The sequence below is a fragment of the Synchiropus splendidus genome, chromosome 1 (assembly GCF_027744825.2).
Source record: "Synchiropus splendidus isolate RoL2022-P1 chromosome 1, RoL_Sspl_1.0, whole genome shotgun sequence".
NCBI lineage: Eukaryota > Metazoa > Chordata > Actinopteri > Syngnathiformes > Callionymidae > Synchiropus > Synchiropus splendidus.
The window spans coordinates 50,428,361-50,444,754 of NC_071334.1; the positions used below are offsets into that span (position 1 = coordinate 50,428,361).

A 16,394-nucleotide genomic window follows, 5' to 3' on the forward strand; every position below is an offset into this window, starting at 1 on the left:
TGTGTTTTGTTTTTTTTACATTTAGTGTTTTGTTTTGCACCACTCAGCCACCATTGTATTTTGGGGTTTGTCAGATGAACTCCTCAAAAAAATTATGATAATAATAAAAACGCTCTAACGGATATTTCCAATGTAAATATAAGATTAAAGTGAGAAAGCAATTTGATTTCGATCAGTCGTCTCAGATGGTTTACGTTACTTGTGGAACGTCTCGCTGCTTCAAACTTTTTCGAACTTTAAAGCCTGAACCTGAACCGCTCCTCACTCGCCCTACGAACTGAGCCGACACCTGAAGGTCAGTTTTCGAGCTTCGGAACCAATTAAAAAAAAGAACCCACTTATTTACCTGAAATTAGATTTATCGCTCTCGTTTATTCATAAACGTTTTCAGCTGTGTAAGAACGCTGACATTAAAAAAAAAAAAATATTGAAAAGTTGTTTTCAAATGGATCTTTATTTAATACAATCTATACACCTCACGTCATTGCACAAACTAATGTAGTTTAGCGAAACAGTTAAAATTTAAGAAAGTTTAAACTATTTGTATTTGCTGTCATCTAGTGGACAATATGAGTATTGAACTTGGAATGAAAGTTGGCTTGTTCTTTGCTACGATTTAGTTAAAATCATAACTAATGTTTGACAAAATAACAAAATTATATAGTCCTCACCAAACATTCTATTATTATTATTACATTATTGCGTTGTTTGAGTTGAGGTTTAACTGTAAAAGAAAAAAAAAAAAACGAGATTGAAGCGAAACAAATCCTTTTCTTCTTCATGGGATCTTTGTGTTAAAGCGCAAGGGGGAAAAAAAAACCTAAAATAAGTCCACGAGTGAAAACCTATTCGTCTCTGTTTGTATGAATCAAATTAACGGTTTGATTTGTAATCATTTCTGAATGAGATCACATGAAATGCTATTCAGCAGTTCCGTTTAAAAGACCAAATCTAGTTGTAGAACAGACTTAAAACGCCTGTGAGTACTCTTCATTGTAAATTGAAAGCTTGTGTGTGTGTGGAGGGATGTTCAGAAACGTCGTGTGAAATGGAATGAAGGAAAGAGGGAGGGCAAATGAGAGGGGGAAGTGACTGCAGGTGGGATGAAGAAGCAGAAGCTGGAGGACAGAGGCGCACACTGCAGCGGACCCTGACTTCAGGTATGACCTCTTTTGGTCAAAGCTATTCATGTTATTTGATTCAGAAAAATGTTTGTCGATTGTTTCTCAAGTCATTCATTGTGTTATTTTACTGCTAAAAAAAACACAGACGTTATTCACGTCTTTCTCTTCGCTTCTCTGTGTGTGTGTTTTTTTCTTTTTGAAGTTATAAAACAAACTTTTTACCATGTTCTGGAACGTTGCTGAACATCCACTCAATTATGAATGGTATCATTTATTCTGCGGTCACAGCACCTGAGCAAAGCCTGAGCGGTAGCATAGCAACAAGTCTGTCTCATTCATCATTAAAGCGGAGTAACATGAGACGACCCCGGTGCTTCTCTGCTGCAGGCTGACAGGGATTTGTTCCTGAGACAGAGACCTACATTCTCCTCATAAACGGGCAACAACTGCGACAGTCTGGTTCAGTACACAAGCTCTGGTGGCATCAGCACTGAAGAAGAGAACCAAACTTGATCCACTGACACGCTGAGGTCACATGACACGGGAAAGCTGAGACCACGGGTTGTGTTGCTTCACCCACCATTGTCTCCCAATATGATCCATATTGCCGCAGGTCAGGGCTTCAGGGATGGAGCGACCGCTCCCCTGGCAGCGGCACACATTCCTCACGTTTGAGATGAAAGGCCGAGCTTGAGTTTCAATGCCCAGAGCTGATGAGAAGCTTCCACCAGAAGTGACAATGGGCGCCTGTGCTGCCCTCGGAAGCCACTATTTGAGACGGTTGAAGTCGATGATGAGTGAGAAGGAGAAATGTGATTAGACAAATCAGTCAAAGAACTCATGACTGACTGAGGTTAAAGGACAGAAACGACCTTCTCTAAACAGGGTCAGGATTATTGGTGGGACACTGCCACGTCCGAACACATGAGCGACATCGAGGGAAAGAGGACAGCAGATATGTGAGAGCACTTCAGTGTCTCAGGAGAAACCCAATATTGTGTTGCATGGATAAAGTTGCAACACTGGGAGGCTGTGACCCAGATTTCCAAAACCTGCAAACAACAGAGCAAATACGCTTTGTTGGTTTTGGTGTCACATCAGGAGAGATTAGAAGATTCAGTTCGTATTCCAGCTGGACTGAGTTTAGCACCGAGTGCAACGAAACTCTTTTGTAAGGATGGCAATTTACTCCAAGATATTTCCTTGAAACAGTCGAAAGTTCATTTGTATATATTCCACTCTCACATTCTCAACATCCCCAAACTTGTCCTCACACGGGAGAAAGACTGGTGGGCTCCTATATCTCCATAACAATTGCTCCTCCATTGTTATCTTTTAAATGAATTCACTCATGCAATACCACAGTTTATAGCAGCGCATGACAAAGTGTGGCCCAGGAGCCAAAATGTGGCCTTTTGACTGTATTTATGCGGCCCCTCCTGGAGTCAGAGTAAAACTATAAAACTGATCACATGGGAATGTTTCTGATGATTGTGTTGAAAGAGCTCATTGTGAAACTGGAATACGACTTATATCCAGTTATATATTTTTATTTTTTTGTCGATTCGGTTGACTATTTTAGATTGTTTTTTTGTACCATAAAATACACCAGAGTTGAAAATAGTTGTATAGTGATATATATATATATATATATATATATATATATATATATATATATATATATATTCATTTCATAAAACATTCTGACAGAATCACAGTTTCATGATGCTAAATCTGTGCTGTACCGATAACATTTGCGTCCGCTAGGACCGGAACCACGGATTCAGATCAACTGGACTCAAGCACAACAGCAGCCGCGTGCCAGGCAACAAAGGTACGAGGCCTCTAGCAGGGTCTAGGGCCAGTCCCTCCTCTGAAATCCCATCAATACCACAGATGTTCAATGTCGCATCATCCAGTGAAAAGTGTGCGACTTTAAGACAAATGTTCCGGCTGCGATGGCAAAGCCAAGGGTCCACGAAGACATGAGAATCACAAATTTCCATCTTATTCCAAAGCAACCTTTTCAGAGAAACCAGTATGATGGCACTATGATTAGGGCTCTACATGGGCTCCGAAATTTAAGGCGTCCGGCTGAAAAAAATAGGTTGACCAGCTGACTACAAAACAATGTGAAAAAAAAACTGTCTTATAATCCGATTGTTTCGTTTTATGTTTCAGAATCTGAAAGCTTCTGGAAGAGATATCCGCGCCCCCGAACCTCCACCATGTTGATGCGTTCTCACTCTGAGAGAAGAGCCCTCCTGGGGTTCTCTGCCTTGCTGACGCAGAGCACTCCAAAAAAACAAGACCATGCATCTCCATTGCTCTCATCTTTCACCTCACGTGAATCCATTTTCTCACCCGAGCCTCTGACTGCCCCTCCACCGTGGGTGACTCAGGCACTTACCAACCTGGAGCAGGGCGAGAAAGAATTGCAGAGTCTGAGGGAGCGGCAGCAAGCTGAAGTGGAGGAGGTGAACCGTGAGTTGGACAATGCAGTGATCGGGGCTCAGAGAGAGGAGCGCCGGCTTCTGGAGAAGGTGGATAAAGACCACAGAGAAGCCCAACGGCAGATGAGTCAGCTGAAAAGGGAGAATTCAGCTGCGGTTCGTGTGGTACAGTCACTGGTTGATCAGCAGCTTCGAAAGATTGGGCAACTCAAGGAGCAGATACTTAGATGGGGAGCATCTGCAGCAGGCGCAAACAAATATCAGCTCCAGAGAGGAGTGGCGGAGGTCACCCAACCCTGGGAGATATCTCTGACAATGAAGAGGGTGCGCTTCTTACCAAGCCCACAGTCTAACACCTTCTGCTTGGGAGAGGTGGAGGTCCAGGAGCAAGGCATGACCTATCCCATCGGAGTCTGCGGTGTCCAAGGTCAGAAGTGTGCTCTACACTCTGGAGATAAAGCCTTTCTAAACCGGACACCCCTTGAAATAAGGAAGGATCCGGCCCCAAACAAAACCTCACCGCGCCACAGTCCGGACGAGGGAATGAGAGCAGTCAGTGGAAACACGCGCGTCATAAGAAAACTGCGTCTGTCCAGCCCCACGCAGAACGAGGAGGATGCTAAAGTGCCCATTTCTCCCACAGCAAGACAGCGGCGTGTATCCGAATCCTCCCAAGACGAAGAAGTTGAGTCTGAGTGCTCAGACACAATTGGGCAAGACATGTTTCTGGCAATGCCACCGGTGTCCAGCCAAGGCGAATCTGAGGGTGATGAGTCAGATGGTAAACAATGTGTGGCCAAGAAAAGGTTGATTCTAAAAGGGAAGAAAAATTCACAAGAGCTGGCAAGTGAAAAACAATGCAAGGATGAAGCCAAAAATAGGCGTAAAGGATCCTTTACCAGAGGGAGCCTGGTGGACCTCTCTCCGAACAGACAGCTATCCTTGTCCAAGAAGAAGTGTGGTTCATCAGAGGACAGTGGAAGTCCTCCGTCACCTGTAGACAGTGAGGACTCCTGCTACACCGACAGAGTCACATCTCCAGCGCAAATGAACTCCACTGCTGACCTCCCAACTAAGATGCAGCCTGTGACACAAAGTGACGGGCCTGAATGCAAAGTTGAGAGGAAGATTAGCAGGATGCAAATTGCGATGGAACCTTCCATGCCTGATCAATGGCAAAGAAGCCCGGTTGAGCAGTCCAGAACCCAGACTCCAGTTGTAATGGATTTGGGTTCACATCGAGTCAGCAGATCGATGTCCATGTCAGCCATCGAAGGTGACAAAATACATCCCATCAAGGGTTCAGAGCAAGACCAGGACAGGAAAGTGGATGCAGAATCAAAAGGGCACAGTGAGGAGGGTGGTTCCGGTGCACTCGATTCAGCAAGTCTGGTTAAGCAAATTGGAAAACAAGGAACTGGCCGAACTGACTTCAACCTCCCAAGTGGTGTCCATGCAACCATCAAAGGCCAGTTGTTTGTGGTGGACTGTGGAAACGCACGTGTTCAGGTGACCGACCTCCAGAAGAATGTCGTCCAACAGGTTTCGCCCTCGGGATCTGAAAGGTCTTCACGCATCTGCAATTACTTTGATGTGGCCGTAAACTCAAAAGGTCTGATCGCTCTGACCTGTGCAGCCGAACGAGCTTTGCTGGTGTTCAGCCGACATGGACGTCTCCTGCAAACCTTCGGGGGCACAGCAATCGGTTGCACCAACGAAGAGCTTGATGCCCCAAGAGGGGTGACAGTGACACGTGAAGATGAATTCCTGGTGGCAGATATCAAGCGTGGGACCTTGACATCCCTGAAGCTTGATCACAAAACAGGAGCCCGGGTGGAGCGCACAGTGGTCTCAGGTTACCACAGACCGTATCTGGTGGCAGCCTGTCTCAACACTGGGTTAATGGCTGTGTCAGAACGCGGGAACGAAACTGGACGTGTCCCATGCATACGTGTCCTAGAACCTGGGTGGACCACCATCAGAATCCTTGGCGTCTGCTCAGGTCTGGGACCAGTCCTCTCGTGTCCTTGGGGCCTTTGCATTGACAGTGATGGAGATGTTCTTGTGGCAGATTGGGGCAAGCAGCACCACCGCATTTTAATCTACCCTGCAACAGGTGTTGGCTGGCCCATAGTGAATGATAATCTCAGCAGTCCAAGGGGTCTGGCTTTACTTCCTGAGGGTCACATGGCTGTGTCTGACAGCATGAATCATTCAATCAAAATCTACCGCTACAAGTGAAGTCAGAGCCCAAGATATTCAAATGAAGGCATCACTTTATCAAGATTTTCTGGGCTAAAGATGCGGCCACAGTTGTAGACATCATACCAGTTACGAACAAGGTTTTCAAAGTGAGATGAAGTAGTTGATTTCAAGTTTAAGAATGAAACATACATAAGCTGAGGGTAATGGCTGACTGGAGGAACAAATGGTGTTGAACTAACTTGCTGACTCATTTGAATGTGTTCACCGAAAAAAAAAACCTTTGTGAATTGATAGGTTTGTAAAATAATCACTCTAAAATGATCACAGTAGCTGTAGGTTAAGTCGGCAATATTTTAATCCAAATATAAACATTTTTAGCTCAGGAAATTAGCGAATATAGGAATTAGGAATTAGAGAATCTTTTTTTGCTGTGTTTTAAATTGTAAGTTGGTGGTCAGTTGGTTAGTGGTCGGTGAGGCCGTTGAATACATCGAAAGTGGTAGACTATACATATATATGTGTATATATATATAGAGAGAGAGAATTTCCATCATTGTTATATCTTCTTCGTATCTTGGAACTAGATATCGGATAGTAACAGCAACACTGCCCCCCATGGTTTCTGGTGGTACTGCTCTGTTTGGTCCGTATCCATAAGCTTTGCAGATACCTGCAGAAACACGGAGGCAATGCAGGCAGAGCACAGACACAATAAATGGGCCTTCACCCGGATGAGCAAACCCCTCCTATTGAACACTTCACTCTATTGAAATACTTCAGTGTCAACATGCACGGGAAGGCTGACTCCTTCCAAAAGTCCACTGGACCACAAATGGTCAATAAGTGACGTATGATGCATTGTGACACCTCAACACATTGACAAATCACGGAAAAAGTTCATGCAACAAAACCAGAAGACCACCAAAATGAAACCAGAAGTTCAAAAGTGTAAATGAAAACCTTATTTTTGTTAACTAACATACGGACAGGCAGATACTGAACACAGAAATAATGTGGGGATATATCACTCTGGTTTTGGTCAATATGACATAACACCCCAAAACAATTAAATGTCAATTTCCCGTCATTTTTGGCTCTAAAAATCAGCTTTGAGTGATAGAATGAAGAGATGTTATTGAGCTTCTTCCGATGTCTAAAATCACACACAGACCAATGTGTTTCGCCCGGCATGGTCCCTGGACAAATGTATTCTTGCCAGCAAATTAGTTTCCATTGAACCTATAGTTTATTCTTGTCTCTGAATAAACTCAGTTAAGTAACAACTTGGCTCGATGTTTTGTTTGTTTAATAGAACAGAACGTTTTATTGAAAAAAAAAAAAACACTCACTTGAGGGACCAGACTGGTTTCTGAGAGGAAAAGTCCCCTGAGTCACCGGGCGCAGCCTGTGTAACTGGCCCAGGCAAACAAACAGCTCTAACCTCTGAACCCCTGCAGTATAAAAGTGAGTCGGCTATCAGCGGCCTCCTCTGTGGAATCCTGAACCGAGGATCCTGGAACATGAAGCTGATCGCCAAAACTCTGGTCGTCTGCATCTGGGTGAGCCTTGCCAACTGCGCCCCAGCGTGAGTAGTTGTCTTTTTCACAGCTCATATGAGATGAGACCCTGCCATTTAAACAATGGACCTTGAAATGAATATTTTGTCAACATGTACATTCATTCCAAGCCTTCAATGCACACGGTAGAACACAGTACAGCACACTGAGAACTTAGTTCATTTCATCAGTGTGATGTCACAGGTAACATGATGTAGCAAAAAGGCTCAGAACATGAAAATCTTACCAAAACATACCATTTTTGCAATTCTTTACAGGCCTGCAGAGGACAACCCAGATGAAGGTATGTGTGTTCAACACCCCTCATGAATGCAAAGATGTGACATAAGCCCACTGGAAGACAGCTACTTTGCTCTTTTGTTGTTTTGTTTCAGGCAAAAAGATTATCATTTTGTTGTACATTTCATCGGCACTTTCAAGATGGGGGGCTGGGCCCAGTTGGGTGCAGTGCTTAGCGACGTCAGCTACCAAAATAGTTCCATGACTATCAAGATTCTTACTGTGCTTTCTTGCCTGGCAGTGTGAGTGTGTGGTTTCATGCCCTTTACATACCTCCACAGCTCAACGCATGAGAGAGGAGTTTATATTTCAGAACAGTCAAGCAACTAGTGAGAAAAGCTCTTTAGTCACAACGTTGATCAGTCCAAACTTGACCTTGACTGTCTGCACCAGCTGTGTTCAAGTGAGAGGCAGAGGTATGGTGGCTCAGGGCTCCCTGCTGGGTGGCGGCCGCGACAGCGCCTGAGGGAGAATTACCAATGGTGACACCTTTCAAAGGGCGGACATATTTTTTAAATGGTCAACTCAATAATAACCAAGTGTTTCTTGTGACTTATTTCAATCTCCCATCTGACATATAACCCATATTTAAGGGGAAAAAAATAATAAAAACCAAACTGAAACTAAGCATTTTTCAAAATCTGAAACTGATTAAAACTAGTATGGCAGACTATGTTCGTGGGACAAAAGGGACCCAGAGTGTGGGGCAGAGCTTAAGTCCACGGTTGGGACATCAGCATATGTAAAATTGAAAAAAAAAGTTTACTAGTACGTTGCTGGAGTTAAGAGCCACTTCTGTTGGCGAAATTCACTCACATATTTGTTTTTATTTCGTCGGCTGTTAATGTTCATTCTAAATTACACGTTTTTTTCTGCGGAAAGAACTGCCTCAGAACATTGCGTTTGATTCCGTAATTCTTTATTGTCTGCTACGACCTGGCACCGTATCATTCATGTTTAGATGAAAGAGTTGTAGCTTGTATGATGTGGGACTGGAATGAATATTCATTCATTCATTCAATTTTGTCTCTTTTCCAATGTAGCTACAGCTCAGCTGGACAGGTGCGAGGGACTTGCTTTTGACGCCATCACACCTGATGAAAAAGGAAACTACTTCTTCTTCCAAGGTGCTGAATCATGATCTCTTTTTGTTTTTTAATACTCTCCTTCATTTGAAGTCTTTCCAAGTTTGCTTACTAAACACTACCATTCAGGCACTCACCTCTGGAAGGGGTTCGATGGTCCAGCACACAGGTCAAGTGACTTCTTTCACGATCTTGGCAGCATCCACGTCGATGCCGCCTTCCGCATGCACAACAAAGATGACCCCAAATCCCACGATCACATCTTCTTCTTCCAGGTGCCATGACGTCTCTGACATCGCACTTTGTCAGGGTGGATTTCACAGCAGTCAATGGTTGACTCTGGCTTCTGTGCAAACCCCCAGGGTGACAAGGTGTTAAGCTACTACAACCACACTTTAGAGGAGGGCTACCCCAAAGAACTTCAAGAAGATTTCCCTGGTATCCCGAGTCATGTGGACGCAGTGGTGGAGTGTCCTTCAGGAGAGTGCAAAACTGACTCTGTTCTCTTCTTTAAGGGTAGATCTGCCTTTTTCAAAACCTCCAATTTCATACGACACTCAGTTCTTTGCCACAGAATGAAACGTGGATTTGAATCTCGCTGTCTGAAGAAAACCAGGTGCACATTTACGATATCACCACAAAGGCTGTGAAGACCAAGACATGGTCTCACCTGCCCCGCTGCACGTCTGCTCTGCGTTGGTTGGAACACTACTACTGTTTCCACGGGCACAACTTCACCAGGTTCCATCCTGTCACCGGCGATGTGACCGGCGCCTACCCAAAGGACGCCCGCCGCTACTTTATGAAATGTCCGGATTTCAGTGAGTTTGATGACCAGCATTGGAAACTAATGACACACGAGGGAATTCATGGTTTTACAGCCAGCGTGGAATCTCTTTCCTTTCAGGTCATGGAGAAGGTTACTCGACCCCTAAGTGCAGTGAGGTGAAACTGGATGCCATCACCACGGATGATTCAGGAAAATCATATTTCTTTGCAGGTAAAGGCGAATCAGCGTCTGCTCTGTTGTTGACACACATTGTCTTTGAAGGTCTTTCTCTCTTATTATAGTGCATTGTGCTAATTCCTCAGCTAGCAGAGTCTTTCATACTTATGCCACAAGTACCTGGGGAATCAAAGATACCATCTTTACAGTACTAATGGGTAGATGAGGTTTCATGACACAGTATTGAAGGGCTGATGAGGTTTCATGAAACAGTGTACTGATTTTCAGAGGCCACTAGGTGGCACTGTTTGCTGTAGACTGTTTGGACTTGAACAACTAATTCAATGCAACCTCACATCATTTCTAAACCAAGAGCGCCATCTAGTGGCCTCTGAAAATTGGAGCACCGTGTCATGAAACGCGGTTTCATCAACCCAGCAACACCTGTGCCACCTTCCCATCACTACTTTATAGTTCCACGTATTCATATTGCCAGAGACCAGCGAAATGATCCTCCGACGGCACCTGCTTCTTAATGGACTGAGCATTTAAATGCCGGACTGTCCAGCCAACAGGCCAAATGAAATGAATTCACTGACACGCGTTTCAGACTTTGTTATCCTGGAGCTTCTTAATGTGGTCTTCTGACAGTCCGCAGCTTCTCAAGGAGCTGCACAGCGTACCAATGTGTCCGTCCATTGAGAAGCAGGTGCTGTGGGAGCATACGCTCGGCGGTCACTGGTCACCCCACGTGCGAACGGAATGATTATCTCGTACGAACATGTTTTTTTCTCATACAAACGTAATAATTATCTCATACGAACGAGATAATACATAAATAAAAATAACTTCCCATGGCAGTTCAGAGCTTCCACACTAGTTCAGATCAGCCATGTGCTTCGGATGGTTAGGTTTAGGGGGAGAGGCTGAGGAAACCATGAAAGTCAATGAATTGTCCCCCCAAAAAATTAAAAACATTGACTGTATTTGTTTGTGTGTGTATACAAGACAACATCTAATGATGCTTAAAACCTCTTCAGTTCGTATGACAGACACTTTCTAAACATTTACACTGTCAGTCTGTCAAGGTCAGAACAAGAACCGGTAAATAATGCATTAGTACAAATACTACTAATAGTTCAATGTCTCAAATGTTCCAAAGTCCAGACCAAAAATGATTCACCCTTTGGAAGGAAGACAAACTCAACTCAAACACCGTAATCACCAGGCTGAATAAAAATATGTGTAGAACACGTGGCTGCACCGGCAGATGTTGCTGGAAATTAAGGCAACTCAAGCTCTGCGCAGTGTCTCGCAGCTGAGCACTGTCATGTCTGGCTCGGTGAGATAAAAGAGAGAAGACTAGAGGGCCAACATTTACATTTTTTTTTTATTCAAGTGTCTGTTTTGTATTTGTGTAAAAATAAATGAAACTAAAACTGCTTTCTTTGTAACTCAACAAAACAAAACAAAAAAAGAGGCGACTCATTTTGCCGACAGAGAAAGTGCGGGGCAGTAGTTTTCCATGATAGTGTTGCATATTCCCAAACTAATTTCCTTTCCGTTGGCCATCACCCCTTGTCCCACGTGCAGGCTCCATCTACATGCGCCTGGACAGCCGCCGTGACGGCCTCCATGCCTTCCCCATCAGAAGAACGTGGAGCGAAGTGCCCAGTGTGGACGCAGTGTTCTTTTATGGTGACAAAATGTACTTCATCAAGGTAGACACTGAAGTCACCCTGGTCCAAACTGACCCCCGCTGACTTCTGCTCCTTCCAATCCAATCTGTCCAGGGTAATCAGACCTACATCTACAAGGGAGGCGCCCACTACACCCTGATGGAAGGGTACCCTAAATCCCTCGCTGAGGAGCTTGGTGTTGAGGTTGACGTCGACGCTGCTTTCCTCTGCCCCAACAAGCACACGGTTCACATCATCCAAGGTTTGTCTTCAACGTTGTCTAAGATTCAGGGATGAACCTTCTTCATTTGAACTACACTCTCTTCATCAGGCGACCGGGTGCGAGCTGTTGACTTGACCGCCACCCCGAGGGTGGTGACGCAGGAGCATACTCTGCCACTGAAGGACATCGACGCTGCTCTTTGTGGCCCAAATGGAATTCATCTGTTCAAGGGATCTGATTATTACAAGTATGAGAGTGAACTCTCTTTGGTCACAAGCAGTACAGCTCCAGTGCCCCTAAAAATCACTTCAGCCGTCATGGGCTGTCAGGATTGAAGGGGAAAACAGCAGGAAGTGTGGCCATGACATCATGTTGAGTATAATGATGCGAATAAAAAACGCTTCCAAAAGAACCTCAGAGTGAAGATTGCTAATTCCTATGGAGCCATCAATCCTTATTCCTGGAGCTCCAGGGCGACTGGAATCCGCCGTCCTGGGTCACTCCTGTGGGTGGAGACTCACCTGGTCATTTGTCTTGCCATGAGGAACACACTGAGAACATTCAAACTCAACAGGGTGCCTGTGTGTCACCATGTCAGATGTTAGCCAAGGTCAGCTATTTAGAAAACTGTTACCTTTTTTTGAAACTCTTGATTTTGAGGAGTTTTTTTTCTATATACTACACCTGCATTGGTGTTTTTCTCCTGTTTTACCTCAGCAAGCTGGAGTCCATTGAAAGTATATGCAAAAGATTGTCTCACTGAAAACCTATTTAGAGGAACAGAGCGGCATGATACCATTGTAGACATGTAATGTTTGGACTCGTGCCTGTGCGTAGGTCAAGTACATGGAGGGTCGCCACTGCATTTTGCAATGGTCCCGGGGTGACGGTGGTATTAGCAGCCATTCAAGGCCTTTCACTCCCTGGAGGGCTTTTTGTTGCACCTAAATCCACGGGACTTTCAGAAACAATGAGGGAAGCGCTGGCCTCAGCACTGCTTAGCGTGCGAAGCGGCGAGGACACACACATGCAGAGCAACTTGCTATCGAATAATGTGAACATGATTTCGCCGCTTAACACTCCACCAATTGGTGCTGAGTTGAGATTTCAATCATCAGGGGGTTGAATATTGTGAAACATAAAGTGAATGATGAAACTTCAGACTTCAGATTATCCCTGAAATGAATACTGCTCCACCCTGGTAAAGGCCCATTCAATGCTCCTGTTATGTACAAACAAACCATGTTACCATCACTGATCACATGCTTCCATGCGTTTTTTTATGTTGCTTTTCATCAATATATCCACCAGGTGGAGCAGCCCACGGTCCCAGGTTTATGTCAACAACAAACTTCAAAACCAACATGGCGAATGTGGAAGAAACGGAGTCAGCGGTGGTCAGTGAATCCGTTAAATGCATCCCCTTTCTTCATGACTAATTGGAGCAACTTATCGGGTAGCAACGGCAACACTGCCCCCCATGGTTTCCGGTGGTACTGCTCCAATTGGTCAGTATCTGTAAGCTTTGTGGAAGCGTGCGGAAATATGGATGAAATGAAGGCAGAGCACAGACAGAAGGCTCCGTCCCTATCCAGGTCCCTACGTAACGTTGAGCCTAAATGGACCTTTAGAGGATCTGAGGTCACCTTCACACCTGGTGCTGGGTATGTTCAATGACTGGGATGGATAATTGTTTGCCGGCTTCCTTCTGTGCGATGGTCTTTCGACCAAATGGAGTCAAAAGTGTTTGAATCATTAGTGAACCGCTGCCTCCACTGGCATTTCATGAGTTGGCAACTAACATCAGTGAAACATAACAAAGCCGATATGTTACCAAAATTTTATTCAGTTGCAGTTCTGTAAACATCCGAAGAAAATGACCATTTACATCCACATGTTCTAAAACAAACAGATTTGTTGCAAAGCACCATCCAACCCATCAGAGAGCCCTGCCAAGTGGATTAAAGCAGGTTGCTTCCTCTACTGTTTTTACATGTGTCCCTCATCAAGGGGACGCCATGATAGTCCCATCACACAACCTCTGTCTTACAGCAGTTTGGACTCTTACTGTAGCCTCGCGTTAATACCGATCGTTACCTTTATAAATAAAATGTGTTGCTATCTTTCTATCCCCCTTTTTTTAATGTACCTCTGTATTTTCTCAGACAACGGTCCAGCAAACGTGCAAATGTCATATCAAAAAGACTAAAACAGCTCAGAACATCAAGGTCATGATCGAAATCAAACATTAAAAATAAATAACCGACCTCTGATTCAACTTGTTTAGAGACAAACATAATGTCTTTCTGAGGGGGAAAATTTCAACAATGCTTTTCGTAAACAGAACTGTAAATTAAAGCTTCCAAACTGAATTTTGTATGTCGGAAATATTGGGTGACGAGAGCTGGTGTAGCAGTGGCGACAGATAAAAACATCTCTACAGAAAACATCTGGTGCTTTGGTAGTTTATTGGCAGCTCTGCCTGATGAGAAACACAAACACCATCGCTGTCAGCAAGTTTTGCAGAATAGCCTTCATGCCCAGACTATAGAATATGTGGACAAATCTCGCTTCTACCAATATGTTTTTATTAATCAAAAGTGAAAAATGTCAAGAAGAATACCTCCACCATAGATTGCGTTAATACAGGCGGCAACTCACGTCTTTCTATTGGCAGTGTGGCTCATTATAAGCAACTTCACATATGATTGTATTTTCCATCTCAGCATGCCACGTCACAGCGGCTGAGTGGTGACGGCTATTGTGCTCTTCTATTCATGAGACATGGTTTGGTCTTGAACATGCATAGATGGTGTTGCGAGTAACGGAAACTGTCAATTTAACCTGAGAAAGTGCAAAGGCAAATAAGCGTTTGCCTTTTGGTGACCAGTGGTTGGAAGATTATTGCAAGTCATTTGAAACAAAAGTAACAAAATGCATTTCATTTTGCCCCTCAAAATCTGAAGCTACTCTTTTCCTAGAAGAAAAAAAGAAAAGAAAATAAAAACAACATCCTCATTGAACAAAAGTGTATCAGGATCTGTAACACTGCAAGCACAAGCGTCTGAAAGATGAATGGTTTAAATGAGTTCCACACTGAAAACTTGTATTTTTCTCATAATGTTTTTGAGGATGTCTTGTTTTCTAGCCTTTTGCCTAAACTAACGCCTAACTATTGTTTTCAGTGACAACATGGGTCAGTGTAAAATAAATCAAGGCACTATTGCATTAACTATTTGTCACTATGTACATATTTATACACGCGATATGAGTTAACCCTGATGTAACAGAAAAGATGCCAATAACTGGTGACGGCATCTCAGAGGCCTGTGAGGTCTGAGAACAGTGTCTCAGGCTGGGATGGTTGCTTTAGAATATGTCTCTCTAAATATAACAGCATTCCCCTCTTTGTTGCAGATCAAGGGCAACAAACATAAGGAGACGACTTTAGTTGACAAGAAAAGTAGTCTATAAACGAAAGTGCAAACATGGTTAGCTCTGCATTTGAACACAGTTAGTTGGCCTGCCTCGTCTCTCAATCCTGCTTCTGTCTGCGCCAAGACTCTTCAGTCCTCTGCGAGTCTGAACCTATCTAAAGCTGGTCGGACCTATTAAGGTGTACAAGTCCTCGACGTCCCATGTGTCAAAGTCAAGGACCAGGGGCCAAACCAAGTCAGTTTATGTCGCCCACATGAGCTTTAAATGTATTGTTGGCTTAAGATTTCATTCAATAGGAATCTGAAGGCCACCAAACGCCAGGTCACCTGCCACGTTCTGCTTGTATCAAGGCAGAGGCAATAGATGTCAAACAATGGACCTGCACCCTGCAACAGAGAACCTGTATCCTAAAACTATAGCCAGATGAGCCTCTAGCTGGGCTGGATTTCAATTCTAGCCCCTTGCTGGTTGAGTTTGACACCCCACCTCTTCGTGGATTATTTAAACAGCCACTCGTTCCAACAGTCACCAGCAGAAACAACAAAACGGCCTCATCACCACGAAGCATTTTTGTCCATCAAGATCCAAACTGCGACCTGAGGGTTTGAGTGACATTGACACTAGACATCCAGCAGCATATATTGGGTAGCACCCATTCAGAACTGGGGTGTTATCATGAAGGCGCTGTGTCACAAGAGGATCACGTGTCTTTGGCAAAGCATCCATGGTTTACCGCGCATCAGGAGGCTACGGTTGATACCAGAGATTTGAAATATATGTGCTGCTTAACACTTGCTGTGTATCTCTGATCAGTCCTCATCAGTATGACGCCATTGATAGTTTGACAGTGACAATGTTCCAGTAACTTGATCTGCGGTGAGAGAAGCCTCAGATGGGAAGGGGTCTTTAATTCTAGGCATCTCCATGGTGGTTCGGGATAGTGGATGGTAGATGAGGCTTCATGAAACAGTGTCCTGATTTTCAGAGGGCACCAGATGGCGCTGTATGCTGTAAAATGTTTGGGCTTAAACAACGAATTCAGTGAAACCTCACATCATTTCTAAACCAACAGCGCCATCTGGTGGCCTCTGAAATTCAGGACAGAGTTTCATCCACCCAGCAACACTGTTTCATGATACCTCATCTATCCATTACCCATTACCCACCAACTCATTGTCATTAAAACTCATGAGTTCCGTCTCTTCACACAGTGGAAAGATACTTCTGGACATCAGGAGTAAAGTCTGTCAGAATACAGCTCCAGACAACAGCAGGTTTCTCAAATGATCCTACCTTCCGTTTGTGTTCGGAATCACTTGATCCCAGGTGTTGCTACACTTGTGTTCAATACCCTACCGCCTACGCCTTGCTCTGCTCACTGCAGT

The 16,394-nt window shown here is 44.2% G+C and overlaps 2 protein-coding genes across 2 annotated transcripts; both read left to right on the top strand.

The window, feature by feature from the left end:
- Positions 1-1,126: 1,126 nt before the first annotated feature.
- Positions 1,127-7,033, top strand: LOC128751776 (uncharacterized). Its single transcript, XM_053852996.1, has 3 exons — positions 1,127-1,160; positions 2,892-2,958; positions 3,306-7,033. Exon 3 carries the CDS (start codon positions 3,353-3,355, stop codon positions 5,816-5,818), a length of 2,466 nt encoding a protein of 821 aa, XP_053708971.1. The 5' UTR covers positions 1,127-1,160; positions 2,892-2,958; positions 3,306-3,352; the 3' UTR covers positions 5,819-7,033.
- Positions 7,034-7,225: 192 nt separating this feature from the next.
- On the top strand, positions 7,226-11,983 carry hpxb (hemopexin b). The gene is made up of 10 exons (XM_053853008.1): positions 7,226-7,367; positions 7,617-7,642; positions 8,682-8,765; positions 8,853-8,998; positions 9,086-9,239; positions 9,332-9,544; positions 9,631-9,723; positions 11,263-11,390; positions 11,463-11,610; positions 11,680-11,983. Exons 1-10 carry the CDS (start codon positions 7,303-7,305, stop codon positions 11,904-11,906), a joined length of 1,284 nt encoding a protein of 427 aa, XP_053708983.1. The 5' UTR covers positions 7,226-7,302; the 3' UTR covers positions 11,907-11,983.
- The last annotated feature ends 4,411 nt before the right edge of the window (positions 11,984-16,394 follow it).

Excerpts from the sequence above, each read along its gene's own strand:
- hpxb (XM_053853008.1), top strand. The coding sequence starts at position 7,303 with ATGAAGCTGATCGCCAAAACTCTGGTCGTCTGCATCTGGGTGAGCCTT. Across the intron at positions 8,999-9,085 it reads ATCACATCTTCTTCTTCCAG|GGTGACAAGGTGTTAAGCTA; the intron begins GTGCCATGACGT and ends GCAAACCCCCAG. Across the intron at positions 9,545-9,630 it reads TATGAAATGTCCGGATTTCA|GTCATGGAGAAGGTTACTCG; the intron begins GTGAGTTTGATG and ends CTTTCCTTTCAG.
- LOC128751776 (XM_053852996.1), top strand. The coding sequence starts at position 3,353 with ATGTTGATGCGTTCTCACTCTGAGAGAAGAGCCCTCCTGGGGTTCTCT.